This window comes from Argentina silus, assembly GCF_951799395.1.
Source record: "Argentina silus genome assembly, chromosome: 3".
Lineage (NCBI taxonomy): Eukaryota > Metazoa > Chordata > Actinopteri > Argentiniformes > Argentinidae > Argentina > Argentina silus.
Window position 1 is genome coordinate 20,477,900 of NC_139657.1, and position 19,177 is coordinate 20,497,076.

The following is a 19,177-nucleotide window of genomic DNA, read 5'->3' on the forward strand; positions in this document are numbered from 1 at the left end:
TAAATCACATGTGACACTAACTGTTATGTACATTTACATTTTTCATTCATTGTTTAAACAAGTGTAGGTTTATATTACATAGGCTGGTCATGAACAGGTGGCTTAAAGCGTTAAAGAACAACAAAATATGTGTGAATTAAAATAGTACTAGTATTTAAAATGTCATTTAACTAGATATACATGTTTTACTAATTGCCAATGCCTAAAGGAGACAGGGCACAATTGTAACCATTTTTGCAATTAACTCAGAGACCACTCAACCTAGACCAGTAATTTGATATAAGAAACATACATCTGTCTATTTATCATTCATACATTTATAGGTCTCTATAGAGGGCGTTTGGATCACAGTGTTGATTTGGATTTTAGTTTATTAAAGGGTAAAGTAATTTTTGTTGTTGTTTTTTCCCCCAAAAAAACTACTCTTGCCAATAAAACCTGCAGATGGTGAGATATTTGACAGAATTTGGGGAGAAGGGAGGGAGAAAACGGCATGTACTGAGTGAGTTTCAACACTCTGATTGGAGAAAATCAGGGTTAGGGTTGCCCCCTGTTACATTTGTCCCCTGTCTCCCCTATATGAATAGTCCATTCATAACAAATGTGAGCGTCTGAAAAGTCATACTGTAGTGAACCATAAGTTGTCTTTTAGGGGTATAGGGAATGTTGAAGTAAAAGCGCTCACACATTTCTAATACCACTGAAAAACTATTTTAATGACTTAAAAAAGAGTCTTAGGGCAAACGCGAACACTGGCATTGGCGCTAGAGGGCGTGTCTGAAATATTCTTGCTATTTTCTAGGGGCAGAATGTTTCAGCTCAACACATGGTCCTTGCCTATTCATTGACGTGAACACGCCTCTTTTAACGCTACTCCTCCCACATGAGCGCAGGCGAGACAGGGTTCCAGCTGTAGTAATTTCACCTTTTACTGCCGACATAAATTGCCAATACGCCTGCGTTTGAATTTGCGTCAGTTCTGCGCCGGTGTTGTGTCAGTATGTGTTCCCTTGTCACATGGTGTTACCGCTCTATTAATTGTGGTTTTGAGAGGTATCTAAGGCAAAACTTAATTGATAATGGCTTACTTACATACCGCCATTGCATTCTAAGCATTTCATGCATTTTTAAGAATATTTTAACATGAGTTATTTAACATGAGCAAAAGTTGACATTCATAGTATCATCAATAACCGTAAGCAAGGTGGCTATGGGCAGTGCTAAATACATAGACATAGTATATGGACCTACAGTAAATACAAATATGAGATTAAACATTCAAACACGCCCCAGGAATATCAACAATTCAGGAAAAAAAAACAAAAACAAAACTTTTGATTGGGTGGGCAAGACGCACGTTTGGGTGGGCTGAGCCCACCCCTGCCCATAGCCACCGCTGCCCTTGCATCAAAGAGACATGTCCTCTGAGCAACTGACCAAAACAGAGCAGATTGCACAAATGTCGAGAGATAGATTGAGTGCTGTGTGACACTGTAATTACTAGACAGTTGCTAGTTATCCCACATCGTTTCATCCCACAAGATGTTCCCCTTATGTACCGGATGTACTTTAGTAAATGGTGAATTTTTCATTTCAGGGTTCAAATAATACAAAATGTCAGACACAGAGGAAGTGATGGAGGAGGAAGTTCAGTGAGTCTACATTCTTTTGTCCTAATTTTCTAAAATCTCAGTGTTTGTATTCACCATATCATCTTGTAGTGATAAAGTGATGATGAATAGATGCATTGTATATAGCTGTGATGACTAAACAATATACAGTATGTTCTGTATTATGAAGAAATGTTGAGCATATCTTTCTTTAGGCATTTCCTCACATCATGTTATATCATTAATTCAATGTTCTAACAATCGTTTTTTATATATATATTCTCTTTGCTTACCATTGCTTTGAAGGGAGGAAGAAGGTAAGATACCTTTGTTTGTCTTTAAGGACTGTTCTTTCCACCATTAATGTTAAATAAACATATTTTTATGCCATAGCAATTAATGTATCTTTAAACACATCTCTGACCAACAGCACAGGAGGAGACTACAGGTAAGACAAAACATCGCTTAATTTGTTTTGAAAATGCATCCACATTATTCAGCTTATTTATGTTTCCAACTAAGGGATCTCTTCTTTTAACAATATCATCAAACTAATATGTTTTCTCAATTCTTTATTACAGATGATTCAAAGCCCAAACCAAAGTATGTTTCATTATCCTCAAAGTCATTGACTTCACAGATGATGATGATGATGATGACGACAACGATGATAATGATGTTGAAGGATTACATTTGAATAACTATGTGTATTATTGAGCTTTGATTGTTAGAAGTTCATATCATATCAATTCCATAATATAATTTAATAATAATTTTAATTAATTAATAATTATAATTTTTAATTTCCATAGGTTTGTGCCAAACATTCAGGCACCAAAGATCCCAGATGGAGATAAAGTGGATTTTGATGTGAGTTGAATTATCCAATCACACACACACACACACACACACACACACACACACACACACACACACACACACACACACACACACACACACACACACACAGCTAATGTCAGTTCTAATGATTGCTCCGTTTTCGTTATGACAGGACATCCATCGGAAGCGTCAAGAGAAGGACCTCTCTGAGCTGCAGTCTCTGATTGAGGCTCACTTCATCCAGAGGAAGAGGGAAGAGGAAGACCTCATCTCCCTTGTCAACAGGATAGTGAGTGGGCATCATGGAGAGAGAGGCGACTGTACTTTTACTGTGTCAAATGACCTTGCAGTGATAACAGACCTCTGTGTGTGTGCAGGAGAAACGCCGGGCAGAGAGAGCGGAGCAGCAGAGGGTTCGTGCAGAGAGGGAGAAGGAGAGGCAGGCCAGGGTGGCGGTGAGTGTCAAATCACTTTCTGTCATTGGCACATACTGTACATATGATATTGCAGAGGCAAATGTTTGACGTGTTGAGTTCCAGGGGTTGAATACGAAAACAAACACATTGACAACATAGCATAGTTTAATCTGATAAATTAAATCTTTATTCTCTAATGGTCTGCAGGAGGAGAAGGAGAGGAAAGAGCAGGAAGAGCATCGTAAGAAACACGATGATGATGCCAAGAAGAAGAAGGCCCTCACCAACAAGACCCACCAGTATGGGGGCATACAGCAGAAGGTCAGCTTGATGTACTGAGATATCAAAAACCATATCATCAATTTTTAAATATACATCTATAAAAATCTATGTAGATCTTTCCAAGGTCATCAATACTACAGTACCAGTCAAGCAATAATGTACCGTATCTATACAATCATTTATTTTTATCTCACTTCTGAGATTTTTTAAATTTGCCTGACCTCTCTCCCCTCTAGAGTGAAAACAGAAAGGGAGCCAAGAAACAAACAGAGAGGGAGAAGAAGAAGAAGATCCTGGCGGACCGCAGGAAGGCTCTCAATGTCGATCATCTTAACGAGGACAAACTCAAGTATAATGTCATTGTTACTTGGCCATTCACTTATTCCTTATGGAAGTATGCATAGACTACACTGACCTAAATATATGACAATCTGTATGTATCAGTATGGCTGAACATGTTTGATGGTTAGTTTTTTCTAGTGAGGCAACAACAATTCTTTCAAACAGGTGTTTGATTGGTTGTTTCCATATAGGGAGAAGGCCAATGAGCTGTGGCAGTGGATGATGGAGCTGGAGGCAGAGAAGTTTGATCTCAGTGAGAAACTCAAGAAACAGAAGTATGATGTAAGTGACCTAACACAAATATGAACAATACTCGCTGTAATCTTTTTCAGTATGCATCAGCTACAAGAGGATCTTATGGAGTCAGTGAAATATACTGTAAGATACAGCCAGACCTGAAATACTAAAAATCTAAAATCACATTACAGAAGGGATCCACAACAACACATGCACGTATAAACATTTGACTTGCTTTCAGATTGCTCTTCTCCAGAGAAGAGTCAGTGATCAGCAGAAGCAGTAAGTCTGTTTTCATGAGGTTGCGTCACCTCACTGATGTCTAGTCTCGTCTCCAGTGTAGTCTGGTCTCAGCTGCAGCCGTGTAGCCTCCTCTGAGGTGTAGTCCCGTCTCAGATGCAGTCTCGCCTGCTGTGGGTTGGCTATGTGAAAGGTCAAGATGGTCGTGTAAGCCATGGAATAGTGGGAGACATCTGAGGTACAGGTGAACTACAGGTGAAATTGAGGTCGCTGGGCTTCGTTGAGCTTGCTTCTCCACCACTGGACTCACTCCACCAGGTTTCCACAGTCTGTCACTAAAGGTGTTGATTTAAATGCTTAGCCAGGCTTATGTGTGTCCTTACAGATTAACCAGCTTCTCGCTCGGGTCCAGGACCACCAGAAGTAAGTATCTGAGCACATTGGCCTGTTTCCCCCCTTGGGTTCTGAAGGGACTGTACACTGGGCAGTTTGACCTGAATCAAATTACAATTGTACTGTGCTACTTTCTCTGTGCTTTTGCCATTTCTTGAACCACCCTCTAAAGAACCACCAACAACCCAATGTCCAGCCTCTTCAGAGTCACATTGTTAGGACATGTGACAGGGGGGTTATAATTAGAACTCTGGTATTCATCTTAACTGGACTAGGTCACTGGTTCCCATTCCGTCAACAACTAAATTTTCGTCTTCCATCACTTCCCCATCATTTAAAATGGTCATGGTTACGATGGGAAACACTCCTACTATAAACAATCATTTATACATTATTTGACACATTGTTATCATTCACTCATGAACTACAAAGACAGTGATTCCCTGCTTGAAATCAAAGAATGGCCATGATCATCTCTGAAGCTAATCATTTCTTCTTTCAACTCCATTATTTACATCATGTCTGCCCCCGTCTCTGTGCTCTATATATATGTGTGTGTGTGTGTGTTTATGTTTGTACTCTGTTGAACCCAGACACTCTGCATGGTAGCTCATATGCGTTTAATGGGGGACAACCTGACAACAGTGTAAGTGGTCATAATACAAATTGCCAACACGGTAGGGTCTGAAATTGCAACATAAAAACATTCAGCATAATTACAACTTAATCAAAAATAAATAAAACCCTGTACTGCCAATTGATTGTACCTATATACTGACATGTAACCTTAAACTAGTACATGCATTTACTTGAGCCGTAAGTGAACATAAGTGCTGCAATTGAGTGACCCCTACTGGCAACACTGACACTACCTGACTGAATGCCAAGCCTGGCTGCTGCATACATTAACCCTTTCCTGCGCCTTTCAGCGCCAAAGGTCGCGGCAAGGGCAAGATGGGCGGCCGGCTGAGGTAAAAGTGCTACTGGCAGAGGCAGACCATGACTCCAGGGATTTGCCGATGTGTCTGTATGTGTGTTTATCGTTTCTGTTCAGTTTGGCAAAGTGTCAGACAACACTGTATCAAATGTACCAAGTCAATAAATGAGTCACTCAATTAACCCTGATGCTTTTTTTACAGTTATGTTGTTATCCCAAGAAATGTGTCTCGCTGTTCATGACAGATTGATATGACACTTTTGTAAATGTACATAATATTTACACAACATAACACATTTATGTAATATTACAACAAATCCTTTTGACATGTTAATCCAGTGGAGGAGTTTGTATGTACCGGAGCATGTTCTGAAAAAGGTCTGGTGTAGCATTGTTAAGTGTATGACACTTTTTCATATTAGGTGAAAACAATTATTAAATGAATTCAGAATCTAAGAATTTACAAGTGTAAACTATGTGGTTATACTAGTGTGCATCCATATCCTTTTATCAGTGGCAAACACAAATGTGTGAGAGGGTTGCATTTCTTCTCTTTGGAAATAATAAAACAAATAGACTGTTAGCATGTAATGACATTTCAAACACAGACAAGACAACAGTGACCATGATAAGACAACAATGAACAATTTAAGTTGCAGCATCCAAAGCCAGAGAGTACAGATCTGGTAGGTTTGTCATTTCTAGCTTTAATTTAACTCTACATTTAGGGACAAACATTCTTCGGTAGGTCTCACACAGTAGTGAACCATACATCATTATTTACTGTAGTTTACATATGAAAGATGCCATTTAGGACAGGAGCTTGTGTGATGCAGGTGAAGACTGATATGTGCTGCCCTTCATGTAGGTAAAGTCCGTATAGTACATAAAACTATATTCATCAATAAACACAAATTGACAGCAGTGCATTTTCAAGTCTGCTGTCTCCGAGGTCCAGGACGTCAGAGACAGAACAGGGCATAGGGGCTTAGGGAGTAGAGGGTCCGCGTGGGAGGGAGGGCATATGGAGGTAGAGACCCTCACCACAAGTGTGTTTCTCTGATCTCAGCGATCACCTGACTGGCTTTCTGCAAGGCCTGTGGATACGATGAGAAAAGGTGGTTAGCACACTCCCATAGAAAGACACATGCACAACTTGAAGGTGTGAAAACAGTCACACGCATACAATCAAAAACACATGCATACACCCTGTTATTCTATTCATTAACTTCCTTGGATTTGAATCAGTGTGGTGAAACAACAGCACTGCAGTGATAATTGGTCCATCTGATATTGCTAGGCTCTAGCAGACCTGCTCACTGTTATTACCATGCTAAGGGGCAATCTGGGAAACATCGGTCACCCTCCCATTTTTTGGGGGTAAACAGCTGAAGGATGGGGCTGGAGATGTAACCACTCTGAACTCTGGATGCAAAGACTGACCATCCAAAATGATCGTTTTAACCATGTTTTGAAGCTGTACAGTTACTTTACAACATTGTTTACAAACAATGAAGTAAAGCTTATATTTTCGGTTCTAATGGGGTAAGACAGTTGAACTAGGCTCATGAGGCATTTCTAAGTTATATTATTCAAGAATCGATGGCTATATATCATTAATTTAAAAGTCCAAAAATGCATGTACCAATCCCAGATTTACCCTTGAAAGAGATAGTTCACTCTGAATTAACATTTCAGTGATTAACCACATACCTTAATTCTAGTCAAGTTTAGAGTAAGCTAACTATCCCTTAACTTGTAAAAGCTGTGCACTGTACCTTGAGCATGTCTCCAGCCTCGTTGCGACGCTGCGCCATGTCCTCAGACTCTGTGAGCAGGTCGTCTAGCAAGCCTGACTTGTAGAGCTGACCCACCAGCTCACTCTGCAGGCTGTCCTTCACGTGGTTCACCAGGAAGTGCATCACTGCCTTTGGTACACTGCAGGAGGAAGGGAGGCGAGAGAGAAAGAGAAGGAAGGAGGGGGGAGAAAGAAAGAGGTGGGAAACAAGGAAGATGGGGGTAAGAGAGAGGGAGAGGCGAGAGAGAGAAAAAGAGGTGGGAGAGAGGGAAGGGGAAAAGAGAGTGAAAGAGGAGGTGAAACAAAACTTTAGATTTCTTACATAAACCACAAATAAGGTCACCCAACAACATGGAAACATGTAGGACTGTAAACTTGTAGGACTGTACCTGTCCTGGATGTTTTTCCGGACGATGAGAAAGTAGGACTTGATGAGCCTCTCAATGACCTCACAGTCCCTCTGCTCCCGAGACGACAGCTTCCTGGCAACTGGGACAGGCTGTGGGAGACAAGCATGCAAATCAACCAATCACTGACAACTACTCACAGGTCAGGGGTCAATATCAGTGTGGTCATAGGTTAAAAGGCAATGCACTTGTGTAAGAAATATGGTGGAAACTGTCTAGCAATGCTCGTATTAATCCAATGCTTTTAAATCCATGTGGAGAAGTGCACAAGTGCATCCTTCAGGAAAAAGGTAGAGAATGAGAACGCAATCCTTGTCGTGTAACTAGCGGAGGGGTGGGCACTCACCACATCCAGCAGGTTGACGGCGTAGCCCTTCTGGGGGCTGGCAGGGTGGGAGGACTGGGACATGCCGTCCTCACCCTTCTTCAGCATGCCCCTCCAGGTCCCCATGCCACTGTCTCCCTGGTCTGCCCCTCCTCCTGCTGCAGCCTGGTGAGACAGACATACAGGAGAGGAGGTTAGCCTGCTGAAATTGGTCACTAACATCATCATGCTCCTCTCTGCTCAATTATATAAAGACAGGAAGTGAGGAAAGGAGGTTGGTTGGTTTGGGCTGGTAGAATGATGCAACTGTAACATCAAAAGATTATTCATACACATACACATATCTGGACATATTGGTGTTTACACAGTGGCAGGCAGACTACAGGTTACATTTCAGTGAGGTATTGTTTCTTGAAATATAGACAAAATGGGCTACATGCAGGAGTTAGGTGGGCAGTGCAGTAACAGGGTTCATCCACAGGGGGTGAAGTTACATGGATTGGGGGTTGGCCATTCAACAAAGACGTTTGTAGGATATTGAGGGGACACTCAGAGCTGTGCACTAAGGCGAGTTGTGGAGATATACAGGAATGGGGAGGGGCATGTGAGTGGGTGGATAGGAGTAGGGAGTGTTGGTTGGTTGGGGTTGGATGCGGGCAGGGCCATGCCAACCAGCAGGCAGTGAGGGAGTGGCACACAGACCTTAGGTCCCTCTCCCTCTTGGGTAGGATGCTCAGTGGGGGAGAGAGACTGCCCACCTGGGCCCTTAAGGGACTAGAATAAGAGAAAAAAAGGAAGAAGAGGAGGGGGGTGTGGACAGAAAACTAATAGTACCTAAAAGAACTGGAAGGTCTTAGTGACTGACACCATATGGGGCCAATGACCAAGCTAGTTGTGAAATAAGTGTATCTGCTGTTAAAATTAGAAATATTGGCTTGTTACAGTGAAGAAACAGTCTGTCATTCTTTTGTAGCAATAAGAAAAATCTAAGTCACTGAATGAAAGAGGTGAGCTGTTATGCAGAGCTCTTGCAGTAGAAATCTGAGGACTGTACCTTATCTCTGGGAACAGCAGAGGGCAGCTCTCTCATTCTGTTGCGTCTCTGCTCCTAAAAGCGGAGCAAATTAATATAAATTATTGTGTAACAAATTAAGTCAAGAATAGAGTAGATTCTAAGGATTTCTACCTGTGTGCAAGTACTGTTCTGTCGTTAAAGACCTTACCTCTATGTTATTGTTCATGAGGCCACAGGCATCAGCAAAGTCAGGGTGCTTGGTGTTAATATAGGCCAGCTCAATAGCTACCAGATTGTGAACCTAAAAAAGGAGGAACTTGAATGGGTACGCTTACAGCAAACACAGTATTCCCCTTCAAACCATCCAGGATGGTGTAGTTCTAGGTGAACAGATACTCACCATCTCATTGGTAACTGGAAGCCTTTTCCTGAGCAGGGATGTGACCACTTCAACTATGGCATCATGGAGCTTTGGAAACCTCAACAGTTCCTGCAGAGAGATGCATCACACATTTGTGATTAGTCCCAAGTTGTAGCAAGTGTTTACTTTGTGTATATGTTGCTTGCTAGGAAGCAGTGGTTGGTACAGTATGTGTGGCTGGTGTGAGTGTGTGAGGTGAAAACGGCTGATTCTGTACGTTTTATGGTGTGTATGACGTGTACTATGAGAGTGCAGAGTATACCTTACTGCTGCGGTTGCTGTGTGTGTGTTAACAGGGTACCTGTGTGCTGTAGTTGCTGCAGTGCTGGATGATCCTCTGCATCTCCTCGTGCACCAGCTCCACACAACGCAAACTGGGCTCCTCCAGTCTCTTCACTTGCCTCTTCACCAGCAGCTCAAACGACACCTCAGGCACAAACAGAGCAGGCCGCGGGCCCTACACACACAGAACAGAGATAGAGACTAAATTACACAACAGTCTCTCTGGCGAACACACAACTCACAGCAAAGAAGCTGTGTTCTTAAGTACTTAAGCAAAAATATAGTTCCAAGCACCACACATTCCAGTATTCTACTATTAGTAAACTTAACCAGCCAACCACCTACCGTAGCATTCCTGATAGCTGTTAGCACATCTATGGTGGTGAGACCTCCCAAAGGGTCTACCGACTCTAGTGTGCGACCAAACGTCTCGTGGAATATATAACAGATTCGCGCTCCGCCGCACCTGAAAGAGAGAAATACCACTCGTGACTACACATTTAAAGAAAGAAAAAAAGGTGTGTTGAAATGGTTAATCCACCAACACGGAAGACAATAAAGCACACAAGTCCCTGACTCATGGCGCTCCTCTAGTGCCAAAACTAGTAACTGGTAGAGGTGTAAACATGACAAAAGGAAGAGGTGACTCACAGTTCAGCTGTCTCTATGTACTTGGCCGTGCCCTCGATGGTGTTACAGTACTCGGCAGCGAACTTGGTGATGAGCTGCAGCAGGGTGGAGCTCTTGTCATCTACAGGTTCACCGTAGCTGCTGAGCAGGGACTGGTACTGGGCCGCCAACACATTGATCCGTGTTTTCAGCTCCGGCAGACAGTCTCTGATGTGGTGCATTAGCAACCTCGCAGAAAAAAGTTGGTGGCGATTTTAGTGAATTCACAATAAAATAGACTTTCTAGAAAGTTCTAAATGGATTATTAAAAGTCTGCTCTTATACAGTATTTGTATCAATTTCTCATTTAACTGGGTAATCCATTTAAATGTAATCCAAAGTAAACCAATTAGAATTTGTTGTGATCATCACATACACCTATTTCATGTCCTACCTATTCAATGTTCTGGCCAGGTATTTGGTTCCGTTTCTGTTGGCGAGGGAGGGGTACTTCTTCTGTAGGAAGGCGTATTCGTCACGGATGGCATCGGCTACCACTTTCCTATTATTGATGTCCAACTGGCTCCTGGGAGGCGGCATGAAAGAGATTTTGTTGTTAAACATCTCAACTCTGGGAATCAAAACGTGTTTGACAGTTGTACTTTACAGTGTTTTAAAAGCCCTCATTCTTTCTTAATCTAGCCTTTTGTGCAGGGTATTGTAGAAATTGAATTGAAGAGTAATGATGCAGACCTGTTGACTACTCCTATGAGGCCCAATTTGACAGGGATGACCCTGCCCATCAGTACGTCCATGGCATCAGTGCCAGCATCCATCAGGTCCAGTTTGGTCACCACAGCCAATGTCCTCCTGCCTGCACACAGTGACACAAGTACCAGACCCAATGTTAAGAGTGTCACACCAAAACAGTTCCCCTAATACTAATAAGTAGTCGAAGTGCTTTTGGCAGGCAAGGCACAGTAGGAATAAAGTATTTTTGAAAAACCACTATAGCTGAAAGCCAATTGAAGGTAACAGAGAGAAGGTGAAAGAGAGTGAGAGCACATATGTGGAGTGAGCGTGTGTGTGTGTGTGTGTGTGTGTGTGTGTGTGTAAGAGAGAGATATACCATCTGGGTCGACCTCCCGGGCCACTTTGAGGGCCTCTGAGGTGGCCATGTCTGTGTTAGCGGCCGTCACAGCCAGGATGATGGAGTTGGGGTTGCTGATGTGCTTCAAGATCAGCTCTCTGATCTGGATCTCTATGTCTTTGGGCTGGTCTCCCACTGGGACCTGGAAGAGTATGCATACACACAAACGCAATAAAGCCTCTGCCAGTCAATAACACATCATTACATTTCTTTTTGCATGCAATTCATACACAGATGAATAAGAGCAAAAAATAAATAAATAAAAACTCCTGCTTTCCACCTTTGTGATGCCTGGCAGATCCACCAGTGTCAGGTTGACTACGTGAGGGGAGAAGATCTTGAGATGAATGGGCTCGTCACTGATGCCCTGGAGGAGGTCAGAGAGACAACAGTGCTCCTCTCAAACACGTGTACATTCACAGCCAACAATCCCAAAACACACTCAATGGACAAGGCCTATAGCAGAGGCAGATTTTAAAAATGGTCAGGTGATATTATTCTTTGATAGTTCTCAGTTGGCCTTTGCACTGAACAAAAACAAATACAGTTGTTTACATACCTTGTTATTGCCAGAAATTCTTTCTGTTTCAGCTTCAATTTCTTGCCTGATCTCATCAAAGTCTGTGTAGATCTGAAAACACAAGTAATGTCTATTTCAATTGGATTTGCTATACTATCAGACCCAACAGGTCTGCAAAATACCAATTAATAAATTCTAACAAATTCTCTACTGGTATGCAAGTTTACAAATGTAATCATGGAGATCACAAAACAAAGGTTGGGCATCTGAGAATTCATGTTACCAGAAACTAAAAAAGTGCCCTTTGTCATGGGGCAGCATCAGTGCCATTAATAGCACATCACAAGGTCCTCTCTGTTCAGGCATGAATGAGCCATCTAGAGCAAAGCAGTTGCACACGTCCCTCCTGTATATTCTGCCCTATTCCCTCAAGAGGACATTAGACCTACATCCTCCTGTGTGTTTTTAGTCACAAAGAGGATGTGTGCCTAATATGATTACAGATAGTTCCTACTGAACAACCTCTAAACGAAGCCACAATATCATCTACAGTAGCTATTCCACTGTTCTTATAAAATTGGCTTTGCAATACTGTGTATGTTTATATCTGGTCAGTGTTAAACAAATGTTCACGTGCGTCTATTTATAGCAGTGAAAGGGAACTCCAGTGAGAAGACTATGAAGCAGAGGACTGCTTTCTCAGAAGCCTGCTGGCTCTGAACACTGGAGACGTAGCCTACCTTGTTTTTGGTGTGTAGAAATTTGCCCCATTCCTCGCCATCAACACCTATGGGAAGAACACAACCACAGGACAGTTAGAGTCATCCCTTGCCTGTCTGTCAGATGTAATCTGGGGCAGTACAATCAAGATACGTGTTGTGACTGTTCTCTCATCATGTTAAGGGTCTCAGGGAGGATATATGTGCTTGTTTGTTCAGCTGGGATGGGAATATGCTCTAAGGGCCAATAGCACACAGCATAGGGCCAGACATCTGTACAAACAAATACTACAGTGAAAAACATTTAGCGTTATGAAGCGTGGCGTATTATGGGAAGCACAGACTTTAGGAGTAGATTTTTATCTAGATTATCTAGATCTACTATGTCTATTTTACTAAACAAGGCAATTATTTCATCTGAAATAATTAGAGTGGGGACTATTTGTTAGTTATACATATGTGAAAACATATTTTTTACTAGAGAATATAGAAAATCGCAAAGACAAAAAGGTCCTAAGGGAATTACCTCCTACCGTATGATGTCAAATTATTGAATTCATTGATTTTCAAAACTACAGCCACAAACACACTCCCACTGGCTGGAAACTCATTGTAGTTTCTGAAAATGAATGCATTTCCTTAGAACTCTTTCTCTTATCTCTGACTATATTCACATATGTATATATGGTACTGGTATGGTGCTGGAGATAATGAATGTGATGTTCAAAATTGGTGAAGTGATCCTTTTAAGAGGGGTTTGAGTCGGGGTAGATTTGAGCTGAACATTTGATTCAGCCTGAAGAGACCATACTTACCATCCTTTCTGAACAAGTTATGACACTGTGATTATGAATTCTCTGGTTTACTGAAATTGTATTTTTTTCCCCAGACTTACATTTATAGACAGTCAGAGACTGGATTTATTGGCCTTGTGTGAGCTGAATTAAGCTCAGCCACAGAGTTTGGCAGCTTAATTGAGGCTACGAAATCAATAGAGGCAGGATGAGGGCAAAATGGGCAAAAAGAAAGGGTAGAGTAGAAGCTGCTAAAACACAGACAATAGGCAAGGAACAAGGAAAAGGAGACCTTTGTAAAGGCGCCCATTTTTCCAGGAATTAGGATCTGCGGTTAAAGAGAGATGACAGGAGAAAAGGGTTAGCTGCAGCCCCTGCACAGCTATCTGCAGCAATGCAGCCCTGTGACTTTTCCCAGGACACAGGTTTAAAAAGGTGGCAGAATTTCTCCTCCATAAACATAGCAAGGTTTGGTTTGCTTTCTATTGGGGATAGTTTTGGGGAAACGTTTCAGAGGCAGAAGCCTCTAAAACTTAGCCTAAATGCAAACAAGGGGGATATACCTTTGAAGATTCCCTCATGTCTAATGTAGCTGACTGCTGGGGACTGCAGAGTTCAATATTTGCTGAATTAACATGGCACTTCTCAACAGCCCTCCAGAATCATTCACTATGACATCCCCGGTGCTTTAATACTCATTGCTACATATCCTGACAGAGTCACACACACTGTGAACACAAATTAGGGATGGACCGATTGACTGGACACTGATCATATCATATCCGATATTCTTTTCATTTGTCCGATACAGAGAACCGATCTATGACTATGCCAAATTTCTCTACAGTGAGTTGTCGTTGGTGCTGCAGGCGCATGTATTAAAAATGTCTACACTGGGCGCTTGGGTATTTATATAACGGAGGAGTTACGAAGCAGATCGCAGATCCCAAAGCAGATTCATGGAAGCGAGAGGCAAAGGCGCTTTTGTGTGTGATGATACATATCACACTGAGAGGGAGCCGCGGAGCGGGGGAGAGAAGCGATATCTGTTCCTTTTTGCCTGTTGTTTATTCATTCACTTTTCCTTAGGGATAATAAAGTTGGTAAATTGATGGAACAAAGGTGGTTTGGCAAAGGTGACACCAGTCACGGTTTCCAGCTAACCTTGCCCTATTGCTCGCGAACATGGGCAGTTGTTTTCTACAGGGAAACATATTGGCAAAGCCATCCAGCTTGTGTTCCAAACTGTCCAACATTTTAAAAGTTAGTTGTCTCTACTGTTGTTCTGAACGGCTATAGCTCAAGCATTGACTGTGTTAACTGACTGAGTGGTTTGATCCTCAACCATTTTGTTGACCATCACTCAGTTGCTGTCAGATCTTATTTAAAACAGTTATCAATTCAATTCAGCATTCTTTAGTTTTTGTCTTTTTCATATTTCTTTTTTAGAGTCAAAAACAGTTGAGTCATTCCATGTCAAATCAATAAGCCATGACACCCACCATTTCAGATTGTTCTGAAATGGTTTCTGTAGTTAGAAACTAATAAGCATAATTATTTTGTAGAAATATATGTTGTATTGAAAAAAACAGTTTTCACTTTAATTATTCACTCTATATGTATAAATCATTATAATTTGAAGATGAAGTTGTGAATTAACACTGAGAAAAATAAAACAATTTCATACATTTATTCCCCTAATAGCATGGACAGCATTATCTAGTGGACATACTCTGGCACTGTATAATGGGACATTAGACACACAACTTCAATGACTAATACCTTTGGATAGGCCAACCTCCAGATTACCAAATTAACCAGAAATACATTACATAGTATGAAGAAACAAAACTCCAAGCCGTAGCTTTATATTACTTGTCAGCAATAGAGAACTGATATTCCAAACTGGTCGACAAAGTGTTCCAAACAAGTGCTTTGGAGGGTTCATGGGAGACTTTTGACCATTGTTTTGGATTCCTCATGTCTTAATCATTATCAGGTAGACTTCCAATGTTTGAATTCTATTGAATATTATATGAATCCCACAAAATAAAAATTTGCCAATTTGTGGACAATCAATTAGCTTATTTCTCATGGGATGAAAATATGTTTCTACAAAATAATGACACAGGAATACATATCTTATCTGTAACTACAAAGAACGGTCGGTCATAAATATGCAAATAGACAAATTGACAATCAACGTCATCAATTAAGTATACTAATCGTTCTACACCCAGTCACAGACAGACATACACTCTTTAATGGATATTCAGTGTCATCCAAGGATGTGAGGTGAGGAAAAGTATTATCTCAGAACAACAACAAAAACACTAGTTCAGTGGGTGAGACAGAGCAGCAGCAGCGAGAGTCACAGTACCATTCTCCTCACTGGTCTTCCTGCGGTCCTCTGGGTCGACGTGGACCAACTGGAGGATGAGGGGCCGACGTGTGACGACACCAGTGCCGCGGGGCAGGAGGTCTTTGCCAACCAGGCTCTCCAACACAGAACTCTTCCCACTGCTCTGTAAACACACAGCATAACCACTTAAAAACAAAAGTGAAAGTGGAGGACCTACAGTATTATAATGACTCACTATCTGAAGTCAAAGTCTTTCGTAACATTGGCTTGACTTTCACATGTATAATATCACCTCTTCCCTAGCTGTTAACTGTAAGGCAGTGCCTGTTGTCTAGTAGGCCTAATTTTGAATGGCCGGATTCAAGTGTGGTAATTATAGAACTGACAGGAACCTGCAATTATCAAATAAGTCCCTCTGTGTATCTGCCCTCTGAAGAGCACTGGCAAGGGCACAGATCTAATTCTCAATACAGAGCCGAACTGAACTGGCTGAGCCGACCTGAACTGGCTGAGCCGAACTGAGCTGGCTGAGCCGAACTGAGCTGGCTGAGCCTAACTGAGCTGTGCTGGCCTGGTTACGCATCCACCACAGTTGCTGAAACAGTCCTGGAAGGACAATGTGAAAAGAACATATCTAAGCCAGCACAGTACGGTTCGGCCTTGTAGCGTGTAAAGCCCCCTGGAGGCCAGACCATCGACACATTCTGTGGCTGTCCTTCTGTCGCCATTGCACCCTCAGACAGTTGCCAAAGGGCTGAGACAGTCAACTCCTCTTAGCTGACCACCGACCAGTGAAGGTAAACATGCCTGGAAGAGGACACCACTGTAAACCTATTAGGCTACACACACACAAGCTTTGTGGGGCAAGGGTCAATACATTATTTCCACTGGCCTGCGAGAGAGGACCAAAATAAAGAACTTGCTCATTAATGTTATGAGAAAAGGTTGAAATTATATGCTTGTCTAATGATGCAGTTCTCTACCAGTTCCTCAAAAGTTGTCTAATGTACAGTGCCTATAGAAAGTCATCATACCCCTTTGAAATAGTTACTATATTTGTCGTACAAAAAACAGAAAAGCTTTTTCCAGCTTTATGTACAAATTTAGCCATACAACATCAAACTAATGAAAAAAAGGCAACAGTTCTGAAAATTTATAAAAAATGAAAAACAATAACAGGGTTGGAAAAGTCATCAGTCCCCTGATTTAATACTTTGTAGAACCACCTTTTGCTGCAATTACAGCCAACAATCTGTTTGGATATGTCTCTACTAGCTTTGCACACCTAGATTGGAGAATATTTGCCCATTCTTCCTTGCCAAATTGTTTGAGTTCAGTAAAATTCCGTGGTGAGTAGCGATGGACTGCTCTCTTCAAGTCCATCCACAGATTTTCTATCGGACTTAAGTCAGGGCTCTGACTTGGCCACTCAAGGACATTCACCTTTCTATCCTTAAGCCACTGCGTTGTTCTTTTGGCGGTATGTTTAGGATCATTGTCATGTTGGAAGGTGAATGACCTGCCCATCTTCAGCTGTCTAGCAGAGGGACGCAGGTTGTCCTCAAGAATTTGGGTGTACTTGGCAGCATCCATTTTCCCTTCAATCCTGACCAATTGCCCAGTCCCCGCTGAAGAAAAACATCCCCACAACATAATGTTGCCACCACCATGCTTCACAGTAGGTATGGTGTGTTTTGGGTGGTGTGCTGTGTTTGGTTTTCGCCAAACATAGCGCTTGGAGTTCAGTCCAAAAAGTTCAATTTTAGTCTCGTCTGACCATAAAACCTTTTCCCACATGGCAACAGAATCTTCCAGGTGTGTTTTTGCATAGCACAAATGAGACTGACTGTGGCACTTTTTCAGAAAAGGCTTCTTTCTTGCTACCCTGCCATACAGGCCAGCTTTGTGTAAAGCTTGTGAGATTGTTGTCACATGCACAGACAGACCAGTCCCAGCCATAAAGACTTGTAAGTCCTTCAAAGTTGCCTTTGGCCTCTTGGTAGCTTCTCTGATCAATGTCCTCCTGGCTCGGTCATCCAGTTTGGACGGACGGCCTGATCTAGGCAAGGTGTTGGTGGAGCCATACGCCTTCCACTTCTTAATGATGCTCTGAACGGTACTCAGAGGGATAGCTAAAGCCTTCAAAATCTTTTTGTAGCCTTCACCTAACTTGTGTCTTCCTACAACTTTATCCCGGAGGCCTTTTGAAAGTACTTTTCCAACCATGGTGAATTCTTTGCAGAACCATGCACTTCTAGTAGTAAAATCCTCAAGAAACAGCTGGTTTTATTCTGAAGTAATCAAAACCACTACAATTGATGTCAGGTGGGGGGCAATTAGCCTGGTGTTTGATCTGGAAGTTGATTGGTTGCACCTGAGCAAGTTTATAATGGTATACTCTAAGGGACTTAACCAAATCAGGTATATCACTAATTCATTCTTAATAATTGTCCAGAATTTTTAACATTTTTATTTTCACTTTGATGACGAGGGTTATAATGTGTACATACAGCTCAAAAAGGTTAGATTTGATTTATTTTAATTTCCAGGGTGTAATGTAACAAAAGGTAAAGATTTCACAGGGTATGATGACTTTCTATAGGCACTGTACGTATGATAATAACATGTAGGATGGTAATGGGTGAGCAGCACTGCAATTGATGACTGCATACTAAGCCAATATCAATGTTGATTTCTAAACAGGAGCGTAGGTCAATTCGGGTCTCAGATCTCAATGGCAAGTAGATAATATTTCAAAGGCAGACAGGACAGGACAGACAGGACAAGTGAGGACACCCTCTTGAAAACAGAGCAACCAAAATGTCAATAACATGTCCTGAATCAGGACCAATGATCGGTAACAAAAACGAGCTGCTTACTTTGGCCATAATAAGACTACACCAGCTGCCGAGTATACTATAGTATAGACGTTCCATGACGTTTGATTGTATTGCATGTTCTGATAGCTAACAGTGTCAAAAGCTAACAAGCAATCTAGTATTATAGCCTAGCTATCTAGCTAACGAAAGCTGTCAATACCCTGTGATAAGCTAACGTCAGCTAGTTAGGACAATGAGCAATTTAAGCTTTCCCTTGAAAAAACGTATATTTGTACTTGTATGCTCTCAACAAACTTAGCTAGCTACAAGATGAACCGCAAGTCTCGAAATGAAACTCAAAGTTTGCTATCAGTCCAGCTAGCTAAACACAATTCAATTCCAGTAGTAAGCCATGCTATCTTGCTAGCGCTTCTTACCTGTGTTCCAACTACAGCAATTTGCGGCAGCTGGATAATATCCGCACCAACTGTATTGAACACGTCTTGCAATTTGTTTATGACAGGAATAAGGGCCTCCATAGCTCTGATGGTAACTGTAAAATGAATGAACTAACTAGCCAGCTACCCTGCTAAATACGGGCACAAAGTCATCCAATGTCCCTCACGCAGCCACCATTTAACCAACCCGGCCAAGGCAAC

General features: G+C 41.8%; 2 protein-coding genes across 3 annotated transcripts; one reads left to right on the plus strand and one right to left on the minus strand.

The window, feature by feature from the left end:
* Window positions 1–1,742: 1,742 nt before the first annotated feature.
* Window positions 1,743–5,378, plus strand: tnnt2d (troponin T2d, cardiac; the record flags this gene model as incomplete). The annotated part of the gene is made up of 11 exons (XM_083666508.1): window positions 1,743–1,749; window positions 2,041–2,058; window positions 2,192–2,213; window positions 2,423–2,480; window positions 2,623–2,739; window positions 2,828–2,905; window positions 3,074–3,187; window positions 3,385–3,497; window positions 3,682–3,772; window positions 4,353–4,390; window positions 5,290–5,378. 11 exons carry the CDS (start codon window positions 1,743–1,745, stop codon window positions 5,333–5,335), a joined length of 702 nt encoding a protein of 233 aa, XP_083522634.1. The 3' UTR covers window positions 5,336–5,378.
* Window positions 4,966–19,160, minus strand: dnm1l (dynamin 1-like). 2 transcript variants are annotated; one of them, XM_083666593.1, is made up of 19 exons: window positions 18,956–19,160; window positions 15,718–15,862; window positions 12,565–12,611; window positions 11,864–11,935; window positions 11,585–11,671; window positions 11,284–11,446; window positions 10,908–11,028; window positions 10,609–10,740; window positions 10,197–10,403; window positions 9,891–10,011; window positions 9,565–9,720; window positions 9,243–9,332; window positions 9,051–9,143; window positions 8,882–8,935; window positions 8,524–8,601; window positions 7,849–7,992; window positions 7,485–7,594; window positions 7,076–7,235; window positions 4,966–6,394 (listed from the first exon to the last, which is right to left on the minus strand). In XM_083666593.1, the coding sequence occupies exons 1-19, from the start codon at window positions 19,055–19,057 to the stop codon at window positions 6,338–6,340; spliced, it is 2,139 nt and encodes a 712-aa protein (XP_083522719.1). In that variant the 5' UTR covers window positions 19,058–19,160; the 3' UTR covers window positions 4,966–6,337. The 2 variants fall into 2 exon arrangements, with proteins under 2 accessions (XP_083522719.1, XP_083522718.1); XM_083666592.1 differs by lacking the exon at window positions 8,524–8,601.
* Window positions 19,161–19,177: the final 17 nt, after the last annotated feature.